Source organism: Neocloeon triangulifer, unplaced genomic scaffold, assembly GCF_031216515.1.
Source record: "Neocloeon triangulifer isolate White Clay Creek 2 clone unplaced genomic scaffold, ASM3121651v1 ptg000013l, whole genome shotgun sequence".
Classification (NCBI taxonomy): Eukaryota; Metazoa; Arthropoda; class Insecta; order Ephemeroptera; family Baetidae; genus Neocloeon; species Neocloeon triangulifer.
This window is the reverse complement of record NW_026775555.1, coordinates 1,034,671-1,058,918: the sequence shown is the minus strand read 5'-3', so window position 1 is coordinate 1,058,918 and position 24,248 is coordinate 1,034,671. Positions and strand designations below refer to the sequence as shown.

At 39.8% G+C, this 24,248-nt stretch overlaps 1 protein-coding gene across 1 annotated transcript in view; it reads left to right on the top strand.

Moving 5' to 3' along the window:
- Positions 1 to 345: 345 nt before the first annotated feature.
- Positions 346 to 24,248, top strand: part of LOC132199099 (microtubule-associated protein futsch) — a 34,962-nt gene continuing 11,059 nt past the window's right edge. The window contains exon 1 of the mRNA XM_059623568.1: positions 346 to 513. Coding sequence (XP_059479551.1) covers positions 351 to 513 — 163 coding nt within the window. The 5' untranslated portion in view covers positions 346 to 350. The remainder of the gene's footprint in view (positions 514 to 24,248) is intronic.

The following is a 24,248-nucleotide window of genomic DNA, read 5'->3' as shown; positions in this document are numbered from 1 at the left end:
TTTTTTCGTGCAACCCTTACATTGTGATGCAGAGGGGCCACTGCCTCGCTCCGAGTAAGGTCAACAATAATCAATACCAGCAGTCTGCCGGCTGTCTCTTGCGAACCGCGATCAAAAAAGGTCCGAAAATCGCCGGAAACGCGTCCAGACGAGCCAAAATCTAGCAAGACCTTCGGAGAGGACCGACAAGAGCAGGGCGAGAGAATTGGGGGCGGCCGGAGGCGGCCAAGGGTGCGTCGGGCGAACGCCCGGCCATTTCGCAAGGACGAAGGCGCGCGCACGAGGGGCCCCGTCTGCCACTTGGAGCGCTGCCTCGGCCGGCTCGGCGGATCATTCGCGTGAGCTCAGCCATGGAGGAAGCATCGGCGTCCTCCGCGGCCCCCGGCCCGGAGGTGGCGCCCTCGGGTCCACCCCCGGCGCCCTCACCGCTCTCCGGAGGCTATCTGCTGATCATCCTGGGCGAGCCCCACTGCGACGAGCACAAGGACATCATCCTGCAGCGCCTTGCTAAAGGTACGTTTTCTCGTAAAATCAGTTTTTAGTCCCAGTATTGAAGAAGAAGTTTCGCCTCCTGGTCCTCCGGGGGCGGCAAGTCTGAGGCCGGAAACGGCTGTGAGAGGCTGCTGAATTGGCCGCTTCCTCGTGCACTCTCGCTAAATTTAAATTTGTTTGTCATTTCAAAGCAGTGCGTCAAGCCGGCTCCACTCCGAGCCGCCCGTCCAGCATGCAAATTTCGTGTTGTTTCTTTCTTTGATACTTTCAGAGAAACAAACACTTCCGCTCTTTGATCACCGCGCAGTAAATGACAGAGTGACACACTTGGCAAGCGGGTCATGAAATTTATGTAAAAAGTTTCCATCGTTAGGCGGCGAAAAACAAGCAGCAGGGAGCCCCAGATTCGGCCGCAGACCGTATAAAAGCCAAAACCACAAACACTGTTTTCTTTTTTGCCTCGCTCAAAAAAAGCACAGAGTTGCAAACAAAGATCGATTGCAAAAGAGCTAAAGATTAAGGCTTGAAATAATAGACAGTTGGGTCGATACTGTAATTTTAATATTTAAAATAGCTGTTTGATGATAAAAAAAAAAAATACACATTTTTCACTGGAACACAATATTGATTAAAAAAAAAAAATATCGAAATTTAATAAGACGTTCAAATAAATAAAAAAAATGGCTTCTTAAATTTTTCAAGTGTTTTCATAAGAAAGAATTGGGCATTTTAGAAGCAGGTACTAAATTGGCTGCTTTTTTATTTGGGTAGCTTTTGAGCTAAATTTTGCATATCTGATGGAAACGCGAGATTCCGTAGCGATCGGAACAGACAAGTTAATGAGCCGTCATTCAGTCTCTCTCCCTTCGTCTGAGCAGCGAAACCGCAATTTCGACTTAATGGCAGGCGCCCTGCTCGCACCTAGGCAGAATGGCGCGTGCAATCAAACACACGCGGAATAGGCAGGCAACAAACATTTCCGCACGGAAAGAGCAGTAATGAAGTGCACAGACCGTTTTCTGCCCAATTTGCTCACGGCACGTGGGCAAATTGCGGATAATTGCGAAAAAGTAAGAAGGGCAAGGGTCGCGCCAGTGCACTCTATTTTCGCACACGCATCGATCGGTCCCCACCTTGCTTCCTGCGCGTCACACTCAGACACCCTATGCAGAAATAAGGTTCGAGGGTTGCACTCGAACTAATGGACTTGGAAGTTGCGAGCATCATTACGCGCAAATTCTGCTCACTCTCCATGGATTTGTGCAAGTGTGCGTTATTAATTGGCGCACGACCCTTTAATGGATCGCAACAGCGAAAGGCAATTAAGAATTCACGGTGACGCCAAAAATGGCAAGCGGGAAAGCCCAAAATGTCAACGCAAATTTGTTTGCGAGCGATTTGTTAAAAATTTTGATTGACATTTGCCAATGACACGTTGGAAATTATTGGAGAGGATAAAATATATATGTAAAAGCTAAAAGTAACTCGCTGGTTTTCACGCAAATTTTCCTCTATAAATATTACAAATTAAATTATTTTGCAAATACATCATATTTAAAAAGAGTTAAATTTCTTTCAATTGTTGAATATTTAAAAATCTGCTGGATTGGCTTAATGAAACTGCAACGTTTAATATTTTAGGAAACGAAAATAAAAAATAAATTTCAGATTACAATTTAGTCAAATTCATGAAAATGAAGAGATCGGGCTTTTCCTAGTTGCAGAAAAAATTGTTTTTGATTCAGGTTTAGTTAAATTTGGTTAAATTAAATTCGTTTATTCCCTCACTACAGGTCAAGATTTTTTTGGGAGGAAAAAATTAAATTTAGTCGAGAATTGGCCACCAGCCCTAGTAAATAACTTACAAAAACTCATAAGCTTAATTTGAAAGCGTTTCCAAATTAAACCTACTCGCCAAACTGGAGCTGGAAAGGGGAAAAATGTAGAAAAAAATATTCACATATTCTTTACAACATGCATTTTTAAACTCTGCTTATTAAACTTAGATAATTAATAATTTAAAATACCTGCCATTTTAAAAACTCTTTATAAAAATTCTTTAATGAGAAAACTCTGATTAATCAACATTAGAATCTTAAAACTCTATTGTTGTTGCACGTATTGTTCTCATTTCTAAGTACCCGTATAAATTATGAACTTAGTAATGTGGGAAATCCAAAAGTCTAACCTTTAACTTTCAGATCACCTTTATTTTGCATCTTATAATTCGATGAAGTAATCTTTAATGAAAAAAATCAGGAATTTGTTCCTATTTTATATTTTAACGTCTTATTTTTAAAAACTGTTTAAAATTTTTAGATACAAATTTAGACAATAAACAACAATAATAATATATCTGTTTTGAAACTTGATTGTGTTTGATGCTCTTTTCCACTCATTGTCAGGATTAAATCGCATTTTGCGCTTAATTGAATTAAAACTCGACGAGGCTCTTCTTTAAAGAAAAGAACCGCAATGAAAATTAATCCAGAGTTTGCAAAAGGAAACAATAAAAACGCGTGGAACTTTTCCTCGTTCTTAATTATACCTAAGACCCAAGCGGATTTCGAGTTGCGTCGGCGGCGGCGCGTGTTTGCAAACGCTGCACGTCATTTATTTATGTTTAATTCGCCGGCTGCGACACCTTTGCATTTTCCTGTCAGCGAGAGGCGGGCGGGCGGGGTGTGGCGCGTGATTTGCCTCGGCAATGAAGAGACGTTCGTTCGTTCAAAGAGTCAGCCGGCCGGCGATCAATGAAGCACCACCGACCCACTTCTCTCTCACGGCGCCGCACTGCGCCCCCCTGAATCGAATACGTATTAAAAACAACCCCTTTTATTTTGCACACGTGCGTGTTCCTTCGTTTTCTATTTCAACTTTTTGTTGCTCGTTTCGCATGCACGTGCCGAGTGAAAAATTAATAAAGTGCGCGCGGGAATTCCGGCGGTGTCACCGCACTCTCGGATTTTGAAAGAAGGGCGGCTCTTTTGATGCAGGGCGGCGAAAGTGAATCTTTCGAGGTGAAAGGAAACTGGGTCTGTTTGTTTGACCGAAAAGTTTGCTCAGTCGACGTGCTCTACATTTTGGGGTCGTGAATTCAAAGCATGACTCCTGCCAGGTGGTGACTGGCATTTTCTCATATAAAAAGAAACACAAACTTATTGGGTTGAAAAGTTTGAGGCGAAATTTCATTAAATTAATTAAGTTTTTATCATAAATTTATGATGATCATTTTAAAAGATAAAAATTTTCTAATACAAAATACATTATAATTGATAAATTGAGCCAATATTATTATTAATTTTTGGTTCTTCAAATATAAGTAAATGTAAGCGGAGTGTGCAAGTTTCTATTATTTGATTCAGCAGATAAACCCCTATGACAAATCCCTTTTCGAGAGTATAAGCCAATTTGAGGACAAACAAAGTTGACGTCTCTATAGCCTGCCGAGTTGCATTTTGACAAATTTTGACACACAAACGCAGGCCGGCTTTGGTGCGGCGGAAGCCCCGACGGAAAATAAGGCAGCTTATCAGCCATCGGTAAAAGGCAGAACGAACAATGCGCTTCGGTAATAAGTACATATGTACTGCTCTGGCTATGTACATACAGGACGTGTGTTATGCAAACGCAACCCGCCGAGCAGCAGATAGGCGACGTCCGTTCGCAAGTCGGGGCCCCGAGCGATATCATTTCGCAGACGGTGAGCGCCAGACGAATTGATTTTTGCCACGGGTTTTCCCTCCGCTGTCATTATATCTGAGCAGTGCCGAATGTCTAAAAGCGCCAAGTGCTGCGGTAATGCGTATAGAAAGAGAGGAAGAGCTTTTGTTTGGCCTTCCTTATGAGGGACTTTATTTAAATCGTATTAAATAGCATTCAAGAGGTCCGCAAAACGAAATTTTTCAACGAAAAAAAATTTAATAATAATTTAATTGAATTAAGTAATTGATTTATCACAGAACCAGAGAATTATGATAATTGTAAGCTGAAGATAAATTTTATAAAGACGGCCATGAGCCAAAAAAGCGAAAATCGCAATAAAATAAAAATTACAGCCACTTTTGCAAGCAGAATAAAAACTAGATAATAAATCTCTCAGCCCAAACGTCACAAATTCGCCGCTTTTTCCAGCCGCGTGCCAAGAAAAGAAGTCCCTCTTGGTTGCGGCAAAATTGATCGCCAGCACTCGAAATTAGCCCCAGTTTATATACACAATGTGATGCAAATCCGGCTTTCCTTCTCGCGTGTTTGGGTTTTCGCACACTGCAGATTCCAAAAATAAACACTTTGGTGTGCGTGTAAGTCTGCAAGTGTGAGTCATATCGACATAATTATCTCGAGGCGCGTATCTTCGTCAGGTGCCGGAGCGATAATTTCCGACGGCGATCGTGAATCATGCAACCCGCACTGCATACAAAAAAACAACCTGCCGTGAGATCGAAATAGAACATAATATAATCAAATATGAATGAGCGACCGATCAAAAAATTCCTTTCTCTGCGGTTGCATAAGCGATTGTGCCATTCTGAGAAATCATTAAAATTATAGCTTTCAACCCCCAACGGCACTACGAGTCGTAAAGTGCTAGGGGAGTAAAGTTGTTATCGTACATGCTTTTGTGTTGACTGATTGAAGTGGCGATAATAATAAAAATTCAAGATTTTCCATACGTTTCAATGTATTTCTTATACTAGAGAAATAAAAAGTGATTTAAAATCAAGCTATTAACTGCAATAATAATAATAATAATAATAGCCCGTTGTAGACTTAGTCAAATTTTAAACATTTTAGCACTCTAAAATTAAAAAAAAAAGATAAACTTTTATCACCTAGACCTTTGTTAAGGTTAATTCTCAAACAAAGGTAGTTTTATAAATTGATTTTATGGTAATTTTTTTCATTTATTTTTAGCATGATTAGAATTACAATTAATCAATAAAACCCCGAGCCGCGCCGAGCTTTTCAACGGGAAATTTTCAAAGCTGATAGTCCCCAATTATGCTGCCACGCACGTACGACATAAATTTTACGCCGAAAGGCAGGCAACAAGTCAGTGAACGTCCAAATGACGCGATTCGGCCCTGCCAAATAACTTAATCGCGAACGGCATAAGGTATTATGCAGCGTCTTTATTGCCAGCGTAAAAGCGGCTTTACGAAAATCAATTGCCAAAATCAGCCGGGCGCACTCTTTGTGCAAGCAGAGATAGTAAACAAAGGCAATTTCTTTCTTCGTGCGCGCGATCGAGGAAGCAGATTTCGCCTTAAAAAGCTCCGACCGATGAAGCAATAAATCGACAAGAACGAAACAGCACCGCCCAAGCAGCTAAATGAAAATATCATCGATCGCCTTCTTCCCCAATATATAATCCAATTTGGCTGACTAATACGGGATTAAAAACTAGAAATGATTTTCAGTGGAAGAGGGCATCGATCTGCCCGGGGAAAAAAATCACCACAAAGCACTGCAAATTGGTTATTCATCCTTGCAGCTTAGACTAGCAAAAAGTCGAGTGCCCCTGAGTGATAATATAACAAGCAGGCAGGCGAGCGAGCGAGCGGTGCTGCGCTTCACGAATTCTCGCTTCTTGGCCTAGAAAGCGTATCAATAAGGCCCGCGCCATGTTGGCACCTTTATAGACTCCTCCATTCACGGGGCGCACAATGGTGTCACCCTACAATGTCTGATGAAAAAAAAAATGTACTGCAGAGCTCTTCTACCGGCACCACTTATTTATCGCGTCAAATCGGCTGATTGCCTTGATAGACACGGAACTGAGACCCGAACCAAGGACCGTTAATTCCGCACTGCGCAAGATTCTCAGCCGCGTCCAAGACACGCCCAGAACCACGGAAAGGGTTAAATTGACGGACAACCCAATCAGCGAGGGTCTTCAAACTTTTGCGAATTTGCATAGGGAGGGTTTCATTTAATATTGGCTTCTGATTGACACAAGAATGTTGAGAAGGCGCCTCTCTTGAAAATGAAAGTTTGGAGCTTTGGACCCCACGGAATTGAATCGTTATCAGAAAAGTGTAGGAAACTAAAGGATAAAGTCTTATAAAAAAAATTCATTAATATTGATTATGCGCCAGAAATTTAAGTCCATCTTTAGCAATTTAAAATAAAAATCTTTCTGATAATCTATTATCTATTTTCCTCTATGAATATCTCTAAAATTACCAGAAAAAATAATGTAAAGACACTTAAATATCTAAAAAAAGTGTAAAGTTCATTAATTTAATATCACTTCAGTATTTAACAGAAGTGAAAAAGGATGTTACCACATAAAAATTTGATTTACACCCTTCATTATATTTTTGTTGACTAATAATTAGAGTTCCATAAATGGAACGTCAGAGAAAAGTTTTGAAACCGACTGGATGCAAAATGAAAGCACACAAATTGTAAATCGCGCAGCTGGAGGCCAGAACAAGTAAAAACTTTGAGGATAAAATTTGCATAGGCGCCGTTGGGCGGATGCAAATTGACTTACTTTCGTCGACAGCAGAAAATCTGGCTGAAAAACTGTCTCGCGTGCAAGTTCCACTCTGCAAATAATGTAATAAAGCATTCATGTATGCAGAACAAACAAACAAACAAACAATGTGGCAGGTGCGGAGAAAGGAAGAACCTTTTTGCATAATTTTTGGTAAGCCCAGCTCATTTGCTAATTGGCCCAGGAATTTTTGCATTAAATTGGCCGTGAAGTATATCGGTTCAGTCAAAATAAAAGGCTTGATCGAGAGCGCGTGTTAAATTATCTGGCAAGCAGAAAGGTAAATACTGCCAAATTAATGGCTTGTCACGGCGCCGCCGGCTGAAAAGCCCGCCCCGTAAATTTCGAGCTCATAAAAGCTGTTTAATGTTGGGTCTCGCAAGATGAATAATGAAAGAATTACGCGGTGCATTCAACCAAATTTGGCCCAGGCTGAAACTGCCGGAAAAGCGTGGCCATGCGCAAAATTTGATGAGGGGGATTCTGCATCATTTCCATATATTGTTTCGCCTCCAATTTAGAAATTTATGTTCCAACTATAACGATTTTGTGTGTCTTAATTTTAAAATGTTGAATTATAATTTGGCTAAAAAAGTATTTTAGATCAAGATTTCTAAGCACCAACGTATCAAAATTGTCAAACTGAAATTCCATTTTTGAGTAAATATTTTTTCATAAAAATTATTTTTCTAAATTAAAAAATAAATACGAGTTTAAAATTAAAATTTAGAGTCGGATTGCGTTCAAGTTTATATTTTTTCTCTTTTGATCTTACTTTCGCTTTCGTTTGGTATTTTGTATTGTATATGCTAATATAAGCAATAATTTTTGAGCAGCCAAGCGTGGCCAATTGAAAGTGCCACCGGTTGGAGGGACAGCGAGGCGCTTGGATTATTAAATTTAAAATTTAAAGCTCCTTCCCATTCGAAAATGTCCCACTTGAGCGACTTCAAAAAGCCCCCGTGACGCCACAAGTACACAGAGCTGTTGAGTTCGCCTCTGCAAACAACATCTTCAAGCAAAGGACACAGATCCTAATTCGGTTAGGGTTGCTTGCGCAAATTAACACACCAGACGCTAAATTATGAACAAGCGGTCATACAGGAGCAGCAGGCAACACAAAGTGCCTTCAGGGAAACGCGCGAGGAGCCGTTTCAATTATTTATCTTGTGCTGCTTCTGGGAAGCGTATCTTGCACCTCACGGGAGATTTCCTGCCAGTTTCAAAATGAGAAGGTGAAAAATAGCGGTCATTTAATCATAGTAAATATGGAATTTCGATTGGCCAGAGAGAAAATCATCAGTGAAAATGCCAAATTTTTATAAATATACTTATAATTTGACGAATAATTCCTCCATTGCATAAATAAAATAAATATTGAAATTAAGGAAGATGAAAATCCCATCAGTAGCTTTGTTTCTTAGAAAAAAATAAGGGGCTAAAAATTAGCAAAATATAATCTTTCTTTTGTTCAAAATGGATTGTTAAATTTAAAATAATTTTACATTTCACATCATTGGATTTCTTTTGGAATTAAAAAAAATCTCTTTTTTCTTGCGTTGAGACGTTGAGACCATGTGGGCAAATAAAGACAATAATAAAAAAGAGTGAAGTATACTAAAAACGTCTATTACTCAAAATTGTAAGAAAATTCACTTTAGAAAGAAAAGTACCAAGTGAACAAACAGATTCTCGATGGATAGCGTTTCCTTGCTCTTTTGAGATCCGCAACGTTGATAAGAACAAGATTTGCTTAGCAGCGGATCGAGCACGATCGGCTGGCAAACAATCGAAGCGCGCGATCTCGCCTCGCCGGCCACTTGCTCGGCCATTTAGTTTTCGCTCAGAACAACAATCGGCGAGTCAAATGAAGCGTCAGTGCAGCAGCGGTTCCGCGGTTTGGTTTTCATGAGTGAGCAGCTCCGTGCACACTTTTCAGGTGCACGAAATGCAAACGATCTGGAGAGGCTCCAACTGAATCAAACATAATTGCCGTCGCGCCCGGATGCGGCGGCACATTATTTGAAGCAAGCACGCTTGCGATCCGCCGTCGCCGCTTAATTGCATGCAAATTTTACACTCGCTGGCTGCAGAGGAAGAGCCCAAGTTGGAGCTCTGCGTGTCATAATTCCGCGATTTGCATGCCGACCGCGTCTGCATTTTATTTATAGGGTCGTGCACGCCGGAAATCTGTCTAATGGATGTATAATGACCGCTGTCAAAGACTGGCCAAGCGCGAATGCTTTTGTGATTCATGCTGAGAAAAAGCTGCGCTTGTCTTACTTTTGGACGCAATCGGTGTCACTTCTTGATTTATCGATGGGAATCGCGGCGACACAAAAAGAGATTACTCGCTTCATTTGTTATCCGCTGGACAATGAAATGTAGATAAAGAAACCAACATAATAGGAAAGGATGGTGCAGTTTGCAGAGTATTACTCTTTAAATAGCACATCTTAAAAGTTTCCAATAAAATTAAAAAAAATTAGTACTATCCATTAAAAAATTTGGTTTTTCCATTTAGAGAAATTTAAATTTAGTTTAAAGAAATATTAAATAAGTTTAGTTGAAAAATGTACTTGACCGTCTGTGACCGTCCTTGAAGAAATCAATTATTGATTGGATATTAAATTAAAAATATAAATAAATAAATTACACATGTAACTTCCATGTTACATACATACAAATAACTGCAATTAATTTCAATTTCGAAAACAACAAAATTTGAAGAGAAAATGCAATACCACCTCAAATCAGAGCTTCAGTAGTGCAAAAAAAATTTATTCTTTTTAGCTGGAGAATGACAAGATCCTTGGTACGTAATTTAAAAGTGCTGTCTCATATACCGATCAGGTTGAGAAGCAAAACCCAATTATCTCAAGCATATCGTCTCGATTTCAATTATTTACACGCCACCGAGCGTAAAAATTCACACTGCACGCCAATCGATATCGGCGAGCAAGAAGTAAACCAACATACATTTGCTGATTAGACGTTGCGAAAAACGCGGCGGGAATGAACTCGTCCTCTGTCCACCAGACTGACAGTCTGCGGCGCTTCGACATTTTTTCCTTTAAAATGGGTCGTTTTTTCTGTCACAATGCTTTCCACACACAGCATTTTGATAAAAAGCAGACGGTGTTTGGAAACCTGGGGTTTGTTGCCCTGTTTCTGAATGTATTTTTCAAATGCAAATCATTTCCAGTTTTAAAATTGCAATCAGAAGGCCGACTCTGATTCACTTTTGAGAGTTAAACAATGAAAGTAGTAAATATTGATGTGAATGAAAGTTCCTGCCGAGCGAAACAGTTCACGCCACCACAGGAATTCTTTTGAAGAATTAAGCACTTATTTTCCTTCTTATTCTACCGGCCGTCTGCGGTGGTGAGTAATTGGCAAGAGTAATTATACCGAATTCTTTTGGCAAACGAGCTGAAACAGAAATTCCACATCCCTGTTTGTCTGCACGAGTCTTGAAATTTAACGACCCGTGTGTTTCTTCCTTCGCTCGGGAGAAAACTCGCGTTTACGAGCATGCAGTGCAGACAACATGCAAATTAGTGTTCCACTTAAATGCCGCGCTTATCTCGCGCGAGTGCCCGCGGGAGGTCGCCGTGCACGACACAGCTGTCACCTTTCCCATTTTTCGCACAGGGCGATAAGCGCGCCCAGGGCATTGATTTCCCATCACTGCCGAATGTGATTTATCTGGCCAATTTATTTTTTGCCTCCGAGCGTCCCTGCGAGATTAAAAAGGGCGTTTATGTAAAAAAAAATGTGAACAAGTTATCGAAAGTTGCCGCCGGTGGTGAAATATTGCACACAATATTGGCAGCAGGAATAAATCGTTCCAACAATCCATCAGTCATCAAGCATTATCGCACAACACAACGTTGGTAGCACTTTATACTTTTCAGTTTTGAGCATTGTCGGCGAAAAAAATGTCATATACCTATTACACATGCAAAATAGAGCGATAAAATAAAATATGATCTGATGAAATTTATAAAAAAAAAAAATTATCAACTAAACAGAAAATAATTTGGGTCTAGCAGGACTAAGAGGGAATTTATTCAAAAATTTGGACTAAACAGAAAATAATTTGGGTCTAGCAGGACTAAGAGGGAAATTTATTCAAAAATTTGGACTAAACAGAAAATAATTTGGGTCTAGCAGGACTAAGAGGGAAATTTATTCAAAAATTTGGACTAAACAGAAAATAATTTGGGTCTAGCAGGACTAAGAGGGAAATTTATCCAAAAATTTGGACTAAACAGAAAATTATTTGGGTCTAGCAGGACTAAGAGGGAATTTATTCAAAAATTTGGACTAAACAGAAAATAATTTGGGCCTAGCAGGACTAAGAGGGAAATTTATTCAAAAATTTGGACTAAACAGAAAATTATTTGGGTCTAGCAGGACTAAGAGGGAAATTTATTCAAAAATTTGGACTAAACAGAAAATAATTTGGGTCTAGCAGGACTAAGAGGGAAATTTATTCAAAAATTTGGACTAAACAGAAAATAATTTGGGTCTAGCAGGACTAAGAGGGAAATTTATTCAAAAATTTGGACTAAACAGATTAGATTAATTCCTTAATTTTTAAAATTTTGAATCAGAGCAAGCAACATAAAATATTTATTCAATTAGCACTGAGATAGCATGGATTTTTAATAGTAATTCCGGCATATAATAATATATTTACTAAAAATTCGCTTTATGGTTATATAACAAAGTTTTTAAGTGATAAAAAAAAATGTACTATTCAAATATTTTCACAAAATTTATTAAATTTTCGACTATTCTGGTAACTATAAAAATATCTTAAACCGATAAGTCTGCTCTTGTTCGCGATTTCCACATCAAAAAGTCGCCTTGACGCAAAATTTATGCGCGCCCCACATTTCAAAGGAATAATGAATTAGTATTCATGCAGTGGGGCTTGCGGATTTTCCACTTGACAAACTCGGTCTTCCGAGGGTTGCGAACGGCGCGTCATGCACTCTCGTCTTCACTGCAGCAGTTTGGAAATGCGTCGTATTTTATTTCATCAGCACAGTGAAAAGAGAGCTAGGCAAGCCCCTTGCCATGCTGCGACGGACGGGCGCACTGCGGAACACAGCGCGGCTGCCAATGTCAAAGAAATAAACGCCCGTCAACGGGGTGCGGGGTTCGTGCCCCCAACCCTCGCTCGCAATCGAGTGCATGCGAGCACCGCATTATTCAGAGTGTGCCTCTGAAAAATGGATGGGTTTTTATTTGGAGAGCCATTGTTATGCACGAAATTGGGCCAAAGGTCAGACCGTTATGAATTGTAATGAGTTTTCTTTCGAAATGGGGAAAATTTATAATTTATTATGGATTTCGCAAGTCCATTGCTTGAATTCTTGAAAAAAAAGGCTTTAAATTCAATTTAAATAACAATAAGTAGGAAATGTAACTTCCAGAAAAACACTGAAGTACTTTTTTTATCAAAGCTAGTTTTCTAATTAGGATTATATGTATAAGATACAATTTTTTTCAATCTTCTTCTCTAACTTTTTTATTTGGAAATTGGAAATTTTTGCAATCAAGACTCTTCTGACGATATTGGTTGATGAAACCTATCTCAATTAATTTTAAGTTCATTACAAACAATGCTGAGTGAGCACCAAAATCAACAATCTTGAGGAAAAAGCTAATCTCAACCAAACTTTCCATATTTGGCTGATCGAGCGCAATAAGAGAGGCTTGGCTCGCCGCACGTCGACATAAAAAGTTCCACGAAGCTTATTTTCGCAGCTCTGATCTGATTTGGCACATCTGTGCAAGTTTCAGGGCCGCAAAAACGAAAACTAGTCGATTTTATGGCAGAATATTTCGGTATGTCACACTGATGGAAAGTTGGAAAGTTCCAAGGTTCTGCGTGACGGCATGCGATACGCTCGTTTTTAAAATATGGTTCGCTCTGCATTAGAAAGCCAAATTAATTGGAATCGAGGGATGAAGAAAAGATACATCAAATTAATGCGACTCGCCCTTGACATGGGGGTTTATCGCTCTGGTGCGAGGAGCCGGTCGTAAATCTGTCAGCCTTGCCCTTTGACTTTTCACACCGGTGCGCCATAGATCGGACAGGGGATTATTTACTCTTTCCCTCTCTCCGAATTTATATGTCAAGCACTGGAAACATGTCTCAAAGGTCAAAATGTCTGTTTTTTATATTTAGAGTTCTTTAAGAATCCGAGGCCAACAAGTCTGTCTCATTTATTCGCTGCATACAACAAGTCCAATAGAAAATTCGTAATGCAGCAATTACACCCTATGCGGAAAAGCGGACTCGTCTGTTTTTATCTCGCCAAATAAGAGAAATTCCAACACGCGATGTGTGTATCGAGTTTTCGTTCCGAAATAGAAAAATCGAACTTTTTACGGTCACAACTCATGCGATCGCGTAACGCTACATTAATGAGCTCTAATTTATTCATTAACGTTATAACTGATTATAACGACATTTGAGCAGGCCGTAAACTTGTCGTTTAAAAATATTTTTCTATATCAAACTTCCATACATACAAGTAATGAAAAGTTTGCAGTTTTGTTGAGACAAATGATCTTGTGCAAACTTTTGACTTTTGGCATTAAAGTAGACGAGAACTTTCTCCCACCAATTTCATCTTGAGCAAAAAGCGTTCTCCGTTTCATTTTCAGGCGAAATTGCTCCCATGAATGTTTCATCCGCACCCTTGAGAGGGCGCATCTCTTAACTGAAAAAGCCTCTCGGCAGGAATGTGTTGCAATTTCCCGAATAAAACGATACAAAACACGGTCTGATGAATTAATGAAGAGTTCCGCCTGGCCGCCTTTGCCCGAATTAAGCGCTCGGCCTGCGAAATTTATTTCTGCACTAATTTCGTTACGCAAAAGGTATGCAAACCCGCAAGGCCGGCCTAAATTACAGGCGCGGTGCTCGTGCGAGCCATTAGTGGGATTAAAAATGCGATTCTCTGCAAAGCCGGCGGCTCTCTGCAAATGCACGAGTGACGCGAGCCGTCTCGCGAAAAGCAATGGTTGTCTGCCCGGCCATTTGCCCGCTTCCACAAGGGTACGTTTTATATGCGGCTTGAGGGCTCGGCGGAACGGCATGGGGGTACCGCAAACCGACACAACCCTTGTTCTGAAAATTCGTGGTACGGCGTGGTAAATGGAAAAGGTTTTTTCAAAAGAAGTAATTTAACTTTGTAAATCCGCACAAATATTCTTTTGTTCTGAAAAATTTCTGCGAATAATGTGTAGTTTCGCTAAACTACGAAATATGAACATATTTTTTAAATTAGAATTTACTTTTCATCATTTTTACCAAATTCGTTTTTGAAATTATTAATTTCAAATTAATCAAATTCACCAGGACGCTTCAAAAAAATTCAAATTATGCCCCAATTCTAAGACTCAATCTAACAATATCCAAGCAGCAGGTTAAATTATAAATTAGAAAACACGGAACAAAATTGAAATATTAAAAATCAATTTCCATTTTTTGGCTCCATATTTTTTGTTATCAAAATGATCAATTTATCGCCTTGTTATCAAAGAAAACTGCATATTTGTCAAAAACTCCATCGTATTTTAGGCACAGCTGGAGTGTCCCTGAAATATTATCTGGCTTTAAAAGCCAGACCAGAACTGCAGGAATTGTAAGCGGCGATAACAGTTCTTTGACGTGTCGCGCCGTTTGTGACACAAAATGTTGCGGATGGTTATTATTTTTTCCATGTTCCTCTTTTTCGAAAACACGCTGTCGAAATGCAAATATGTCAGCATATATGTGAATGGCCAACTCGAGTTAACGGACATGACGCGATGGGGATTGCAATTAGAACGAGCGCGTACTTGCGAAAGAACCAAGAGTATAACAGCAGCCATACAAAATGTTTGTTTGAGCGGCCGTGCGACTGCTCCGAATGTGCCGCACATAAATTTCGCCCCATCAAAAGGGAATTTATGTTAGGAAAGAGTGGATCAAGTCTCGCGCTGGGAGATGGAAAGAGGCATCATTTGGATTCCAAACACCACAAGGGAGGGAAACGAAATCTAACTTGATGGCAGGAAAAAAGTAGAGCGCAATAACTCGGTTGTTTTAGTTTCCGCCGCAGTGGATTCAATCAAATCAAGCATTGTTAACTTTGGCCAAGAAAAAGGCTCTGGAATTTGGATTAAAAAGTCGATAAAATCTGGAGAAGAAAAAAATCTGAAGAAAAAAAAGTGAATAATTCAATTTTTTTTTCTCCAAACAAGTCAACTAGTGCAAACAATTAATCTCGATAAATGCAACTAAATGGAGATAACCAATCAAAGAATGAATTTTTTGTGGTTTTTTTCTTTTTGGGAATAACTTGCGGTCTTTCAAAATTACCAAATTTTCAGTCAGTGAAAAAATTTCAAGGGTCATTTTTAGGTTAAAATTTTTTTCCCTAGAATACTTCGAATGTTAAAATGTTCTCTCCAATGACCCCCTATCGATTCTGCCCAACCGAAAAAGTCTTTTTCTCGTTGAAAGCAAATTATGTATGAATTTATGACAAGCGGAACAAAACCACCTTCAGCGCGCACATTCATAATGGTTTTTATCGGCAATCAAGGCGAACTCCGTCCTCCACTTTTTGCCACACGCGCCGCAACCAAGTGTAATTAATTAAACCCGCAAGCTCTGCCGAAAACAATATCGGGCCGCACAAACAGAATGGGTAAAATTGTGCGAGTCATCAACTTTTTTCCACATGAATTTTTCTCTCTGCGATAATTCGGCAGACAAAAGCAGATTTTAAAAAGTCACCTGTCGGCACTCGCAGCCAGATTGCCACGCATTCATCAAAGGATTTTGCGCCGAGTGCTTGCAAAAAAAAAATTCATCAACAAACCGCCAAGCTCAAAAAGCCGTGCATTTTGCCGCAGCCAACTTTGCGTGCTTAACAAGGTAATGCGCCAAAACACGAGGCGGCCTTCCCAGAAACAGGGAGTGTGCGCGAGTGCCTCTTTGTTTTCCAATTTTCCGCACCGGATTTGTTTCCTCGTGAAATTCGTCAAAGAGTTTTTTCTTTTTGCCCGATTATTAATTTAATTTGCAAAGGAGTTTTAATTTTCACTGAAATAATGGGGAAAAATCACATAGAAAAAACACAACAACATCGCATTTTTCTAGCGTTCAAAGTGAAAAGTAATAAAAAAAGGCACCATCGGCATTTTTATGTGAGAACCGACGGACTGCGGAGCAAAAACGACAGCTATACGTATCGAGCGGGCTTGTGACAGCAAAAAACTCTTGGCGAAAAGTGGCGAAAGCTCGTTGCGTCGCTCAAGCACATTTCGAAAAGAAAAAATGGCGAGACGCTTTCAGAGGCGCATCGTTTTGATTAGCAAGTGGGTTTTTGAGTTGGCCTCGAAGCAAGCGAGCTCCTTTGTTGAAAAAAATCACACGCCGGATAAAAGAAACCCGTCTCAGCAGAAAAAAAACCAAAGACCTCCGTCGCCGAGAAAATTTCTTCGTTTAAATTAACTTTGTGTGGAAATCGATTATTGGGTGCTTGAGAGATTAAATTTAGTGGCTGGAACGAATCTGAACAGCTCGGGGCCCTGCGGAGAAACGCGCTCTTGGTCTGCTGTTGCTGACGGGGATCAATTTTTGCGCGGTTGTGCAAGTGAACGAATAGATTTATGTATTTGTGCGGTGGCAAGTGTTGCCAATGGGGCGTCGCAGCTTTAGAGTTGAGCACCCGGACTCCACTTGAGGGGCTTCTCAGGCCTCATTTTAAGGCCTTCAAGTGCCCGGCCGGCCATTAGACTGACCGGCCAAACAACACAATTGCATGCTGTGTGTTTGTGGATCTGCATATAATAGAGACGAGTGTGCTCAGTATTATTTGCAAGAGGTGTTTCGCAAATAACAACGGTCGCTTTAGTCCCCGGACGGCCAATGAACTTATGTTAGTGTCAGTTTACCAGAAAACAACTACACTAGAGGCACAAACGCAATGCATTAGTTAAGCAATACGTGCAGGAGAGTTTAGATTAATTGAGAGCATTTTTTGTTTTTTCTAAAATAATTTTAAGCAGATTTCAACAGAGCTAAATAAAATGACAGTTGGTGAACTTGGAAAATCCATGCATGAGAAACAAACTTGGTGTTTGTGTCTCGTTAAATAACAATCAAATGGGAGAAAAAACTGAAAAAAAGCTATATTGAACGATATTTTACAAAGTAGTTGGAAAGAATCATTAGCGGAGATTAATAGAGCTGTCCATGAAGGAAAATTGTCACGTGCAAAAAATAAAAAAAGTCTTTTATTTCAAAACAATTATCTAACAATAAGATGACGAAAATGCCAATTGAAAATTATTTATAAGAGCTCGCAAATGGAAAAAATCAATGAGATATTTATAATTTTTATTGATTGAAGATCGTGGAAAATGATATGAGCCACTTGCTATAAAGTCATTACGCGCGATCACAGATGCAAATCCCCGAATCTGTCGAGCTAATATTAAAGCTGCCAACAATGAATCATTTCCCAGCGCCGATATTGAGGTCAGCTATCTCTCGAAATCTCTCTCTCATGATGACGACCAAGCAGCCGACGGTGTGTTTCTATGGAAACTGCTGCCAGAGCTAGCAATCCCCGACCACGCCACCCTCTCCCTCAACCCTTTCGCCATCAATCAATGAACCTCCCCTGCGCGAAAAGGTCACCCGCAGGTCACCTGGCTCGCCGAGACGAGGCGGCGCCACAGCAGACGAAAATAGAAGAAGGGATGCTCTACGAGACGAATAATGGTGGGGCTAAAAGTGAATGAAATACAAGAAGGGCGTCGGTATATAAAAAGGCGGACCATGAAAATGCAGATTTGTAAATAAATTGGTTTGTTGAAAAAAATCTAGAAATAATACAAAGCATTACTGATTAGAAAATCAAATTTGGTTTAATGTTCATAAAATTCAAATCAAATATTTAAACTCTTGAGAAGAAATTTTATTTTCCTGCTTCTCACGAGTTGAGCAGAAGTTGTGAAGGAAACGTCACGCGCAGAGAAAGTCTAAATTCAATTTGCCAACCTTCCGGAACATAAAAACAAAGTGCAATTCTTATTGGGTCACGCGGGGATGCCGATTCGCATTCGAGTATAAAAGGAACTGAATCGTTCCTGCGAGAGGGAGGCCAAACAACCCATTAATTAAAACGTTTGGCAAATAGCTCCCGACTGACCGATCGAAAAATTATATTGCTCTAGTATGGCGGAGGCTAATTAACTCCGATTTGGCAGCAGAGATTTGAAAGCAGACGAGCTAGACTAAAGTATTGATTTATTTGTGTGGCCAAAAAAGTTTTCATCCCGCACCTATTATTCGGAGTGCTTTTGTTCCACTCGTTTTGTGTGGTGGGATTAAAAACGGAGTGAGGGAAATGCTCCTTTTGTTATTTCCACGTGCGTGGATAAATTCGGAGGGTGGGGAAAAAAATTGAACGAGGCTTTGGACTTTGAAATAGGCAAACTTTTTTCCTGGTGATTATTATTGCGCTGCTGATCATTAAAGTCGCTGGAGCAAACTTTAATATCGGCAGCGAGTGTGAGAATTTAACGAGAGCACTCATCGCACCCCACCACTTGGAATGGAAATCTTGTGTTCTTATTTGTTGTAAAATGTAAATGTAGAAGGGGCTGCGCGCCGTACTCGCAATTGGATTATATTTTGCTGGGGCGCTTGAGCCGCAGATGCTTTTCATCGCAAAAATGCGGCAAAATTGGGAAATTTCGCACAATTTTATCCCACGATGATTTTGTGCCCGCTTGTATTGATTTGTCAGCGGCAACCTCATTCTGCAGCACTGTTGCTGCATCTGATTAGAGCGCTAATTGAGTTATTAAATACGCGAATCGCTGCAAAAACGGCGGTGGCAACTCATTTGCATAAGCCAGCACAGCTCGCTCGCCATTTTCTCGCTGCTCGAAGCTCAAATAGCGTATATAATTGTGGAGCGATGAATTATGGCTATGCAAGCGACGGCAAAATTTGTGTTCTCGCAGCACTTCTTGCAGTTCGTGATTGCGCGACTGAAACTTTATGGCCGGTTTGCAGTTGAGCTAGAGATGTGAGGAATTTTAGTGTTTGGAAGTAATAAACTTTACAGTTTGAAAGTTTGTTACATTAAAATATAAGCATTAAGACTCACAGATTTACAATGAATGTATTTAAAATAAAATGAATAATATTTAAACTAACATTCCTAATTCAGCGGGAGGATTCAAAAGAATTTTCAAATTTTTTTTTTTCAAAAATTCAAATCAGACAAGCTAATAGTCTGAAAGCTAGGCTGCAAATTTTCTTCCAATATGATTTTATATTTTATTATTGTTTAAATTTATTGAACTTTTATAAATTTGCGCATAGAGATTGTATTAATAATTTTACAGCGCTATTGATACTAGCGTAAGTTAAAGCCCGATCATATGAATAAAAATTGAGATTGGTCAGAGCTCAAATTGTAAATGACAAAAAGAGCACTTGGCATTGATCAACCAACCCCTTTTTATTGTTCGTGCCCGCTCAGCATTCCGTCAACGTGACGTCGGCGAATTCCGTTCAATAGGAAGACTCGGCTGGAATAATAATAATAAAAAAAATATGTGCTATTGACTCTCTAGCAGCGGTGCGCGCCGGCTGATTGATTTTCATTGCACCTGCCGACGCGGATATGAATGTCTGCCGCATTGAATTGAGCCCTTTCTTTTCCTTTGTGTACTGCACAAGATATTGGATTGTGCTGGTGACGCCATCTTTGCAATAAATTACGCCTCCTACTTGATCATACCGTCAGGGTCGCGTGTGCGGAGAATTGAGGTGTTGCCAAAAAGCCCCTCTAGATTGCCCACTTTCGAGATACATGAGTTGCTCTATGCTGTGTGCATACAAATGAATTTAATACCAACATACTTGAAATTGAATGTATACAATTATACATGTTTTAATTGAATATTGTAGTAGTTCATTTATAGAAATTGTTTTATAAACATTATTTTATTTTATCACATAAATAGGCATAGCGATCCAAAATCCTGGGTCAGGTTAGTCTTTAGGATCTCTCCTCATTATTTTTAATTATATTGTAATTTCAGCCTCAAAAGAAATGAAAACAGATTAGACTATCCATGAAAGGCTTCGCAAAACTTTTTGCAGCAAAAGTTGTGACTTAATCCTAGAATGTGATCAGCTTAACTTTAAATCTGAGCCTCTGCGTAAACTAGCCTGACACTAAGTTGATAAATTGAGCTTAGGAAAATGTGTAGACCAAAGTAGAGCGAATTGTTACTAGAATAAAAAAAATCAAATTTTCTACATCCAAAAGATGAATAATTTTGATATAATAATTTCAACTTGTATGTGAGACAAACACGGTCGTCTAGCGAAGCACCCTGGAATGTTTTGTAAAGCTTTTGAAATTTCCGCAAACGACGTCGTCTGCACCGAGTCGCAAAAGTTCATTTCCTGTGCTCTCTGCTCTGTGCAGGGAAAAAAAACACATTCAGGCAAATAGCAAAAATCCAGTGCCAGCAGCACGCGCTGCGAAGGAAAAAAAATGAACGGATCTATCTGGGCGGCCGTGCCGCAAAACAAACATCTCTGTGCGATTTCGTGTGACAGCGCCCGCGGGAAGGCGACACATAACGACGGCTGCTGACACAATTTTCTCAGCCAGGTGTGAACCCTTGAGTTGAGAGAAAGAGCGCCTGCCTTCTCGGCGCATAGTGAATATTAATCACCGCGCACAGCAAGATAATGGCGCGCCGGAGAGAAGCAAAAAAATGATCCTCTCGGGGGCGGCAAAAGAGGGGACGTCAGCAAATTGCTAATTAATTTTGCTCTAGTCATAACGAGGATGAGTTTTGACAGTGAATTTTCCGTTGGCATTTCGAATTTCGATTAGCAGGCAATTCAAATTTCCAGCGGGATGCAAAAAAAAAACTCATTCACAGCTGCAGCCGGTGAAGTGCTCAGTGCTGGTCTAATCGCATTGGGGCTTCAAAACAAGTGACGATACACATTAGCTCACGTAATATCAAGGGAGCGAGGCCCGTCCACTGCTGCAGCAGCTTATTAGCTGCAAATACCCAAGTGCGCCTCATTGTGGAGGTTCAAAAAACCCTCTGCAATGGGGCATACCTGTATTTGTTGCTAGCAAAATACTATTTTTTCAATTTAAAAGTTTCAGATGAAAAATATTTGTCCTTAACTTTACTTTTAATTATATTTATAATCTTGATGGTCCATGAATTATAACGATCCCAATGATATATCATTCAATTGTCGCTGGAGCAGCAGGTTTTGCTATAGGAAGCACGGATCAGTAGATAATTGAAAATGGAAATTGGCTCATCATTCTGTTCCGACGAGCAAGCCGATTAGAAATAATTCAGCTAATTCAAATTCTCCACGCACAAAAGCAGAATCAATTACACATTCCACCCTCTCACATTCAATTTATTCAAACCGAACTTCTAGTCTGCGATATTTCGCCAGCAAATTACTGCCAGCAGGGACCTTTCTGGCGCCGCGGAACAAAGTTTCCATTTCCCTTCCAGCGTTATCTTGATCAGTTTGCCACTTTAATCACGAGCGAGGCACACTTTAATGCGCACAGGAAATTATCCTGCAGCTTTATTACCCACAAATGCCTACACCGGCGTATGAAAAACTAAAAAAATAATAATAAAGCTTAAAGTTGAGCCTCGGCCAATGGAGCGCGGTATTAAAAATCCACTGGCCCTACAAAGCTCTGTGATGCAATAAACGCCAAAACAAACGCATATCATCTTAATGTTCGGCCAAAAGTGGACGAGTGCCAAAACTGCAGAGATGGTTCTGGGCCAAATTTGCCCTCAAAAAATTTGATCTCAATATGGAGGTTAATAACAATGTATAATCAAAGGTGCAAAATAGCAGCAAAATCTGAGACATAGATACAACCTTGGAAACAAAATTAGAGGTTTAAATTATGATAAAACTATGAAAAGATATTTTAAAAGATTAAATTTTGTTTTGCCTTCATGATTAATAAATTTGAAATATAAATCAAATTTAAATATTTCGTAACCAACCTTTTTTAAAATTTCTAAAAGGTAACTATAAGCGGGGAGGCTATCAAGCAATTTCCCTAGACGACCGCAATTTTCACTCGACATTGCAGAAGGAAGGGTACTTGCGGCTTAAGTGATGATTGCAGGATAAGACCTGCAGTTTGGCACAAATCGATGGCGCGGGCCTGCAGAAATTGTTCCGATCGCACCACTTTCCCCAACTTCACTATCAATTACACGGCGTGACGCCACCCAAGCAACAATTACAGAAGGTTCTGCGTCAGAAAAAGGATACGGCAGTTTCCATGGTTACCGCAGTGCAAAAAGGTGGAGGCAATGATGATGATGAGCGCACGACGGTGCTTCATTCCGGCTATAAAACAATTAGCTGCGAGAAATGCGACGGGCCGGGCCAAATGCCCTTTATGGCGACCGCGGCGTTAAGAATTCATTAGGCGCTGAAATCTTTGTGGATTGCACGTGAGAGGCACGGGACGCTTTTACAAAGTGGTTCCATAGAGATTTTAAAATTGTTCAAAGATGCTTTGCATGATAAGAGTGTGAACATATGAAAGAGCACCCTTTCTGGTCTCGCAATTTTAATTTTTTTCAACGCGCCTTTCTCATAAAAGTCAACAAGGCGTGCTCTTGTCATATGAAAGGAAAACAAAGCTTTAATTTAGAAATGAAAATTTTCGAAGAAACGACCGTTGGCGTAAATGTACTTTTAATAATAAAGTATAAATTACAACTTCGCATTATTTTTAAATGTAAACTATCAAATGAAGTCTTCAATTCGATAGTTAATAAAAATATCATTAAAAAAATAATGTTTTGTTGGTTAATTTGCAGTGTTCACATTCCTAGTTGGGAAACTTAGCGTTAATCAACACAAAACTGAATAGGAATGCAAATAGAGTTTGAAATCAGGTCGCATTTTTATAAGCAGAGAGAAAGAAAAGAACAAAAGAATCTTAACGATCTCTGTCTTGTCACTTGGCTCTTTCTCACTGGCTCTCCTGGAATGGAACACTCTTCTTTTAATTTTAAAAGACGCGAAATTAGAGCCTTTTCGCTCAAGACGGACGTCACAGTGAATAATTTAAAGTCTCAGCAGCAGCGAGTGGCACTCGAGTTGTGTCGCTTGAATTATTTAGCCGCTGTGAGACCGTGTGTCCTGGCGGACGAAATGCAACTTTTTTCACTCTAGCCTATAATTTTGTGAAATGCCCACGGGACCTAAAATCTGACGCACATCCAGCGTTGAGCCGCCGAATGTGTATAAGGAAAAATGTGTGTTGCTCTCTTATTTCTTGGCCTGTGTACACTAACACATTAGCCGTGCATGCACGAGCGTGTAGCCATGGAAACGGGATGGCGAATCGATTTTCTCTTGCGTTCACGTCTTTTTAACTCTGCATGGGACATATTGCAGAGAATCAAAAATGAAAATTTTAAATTAGAGCCGTTCAATTTTTCTTAACTTCTTTTGGAAATTATTTCAAATTTATTTTTAACCTTTGTCACTGCTAACAAAAAAGTTTCAAAAAGCTGAACAAGATTTTGACTTTTACGATTCTTTGTCGCCACTAAATATTTATGAGAACGAGGCAAAAGTTGTGACAAGAACGCCGGCGCTGGCACAATAAGGACTGATTTTCTTTCCACTTCACTGAAAACTTGCATATGCGTGTTGGTTGCTTGGCGCCAGTAACAATATTTTGAAGAGGATTTACACAATAGACACGCAACTCGATTTTAAATATAGCAAACACTGTACCAATAATCTTTCAAAACGTGAAAATAGGATTTGACGGCACGATTCACTGGATGTGAAAGGATTCGCGTGCACCAAGTGTAAAGAGCGAAAGTGAAATTCAGAAACACAATTGATTAGAGGAAGTCGATTCGTATTCTCTGATTTTCCCAAATATTGATTCTGTATAACAAATATGAGCAACTTCATTCATTTCGGATTACGGCTCCGGCCATTTGGAAAAGCGGTTCAAAACTGGCATTAATATTTCATGCCTGAATACCCGCTGTGCCATCTCGGAACTTATTGTTAATTTGACTACCCCAAAGCGGTTAAGAGAGAGCTTGTGGCGTTGAAGATAAGAAGGAAAACTAGAAATTTAGCACTCACCGG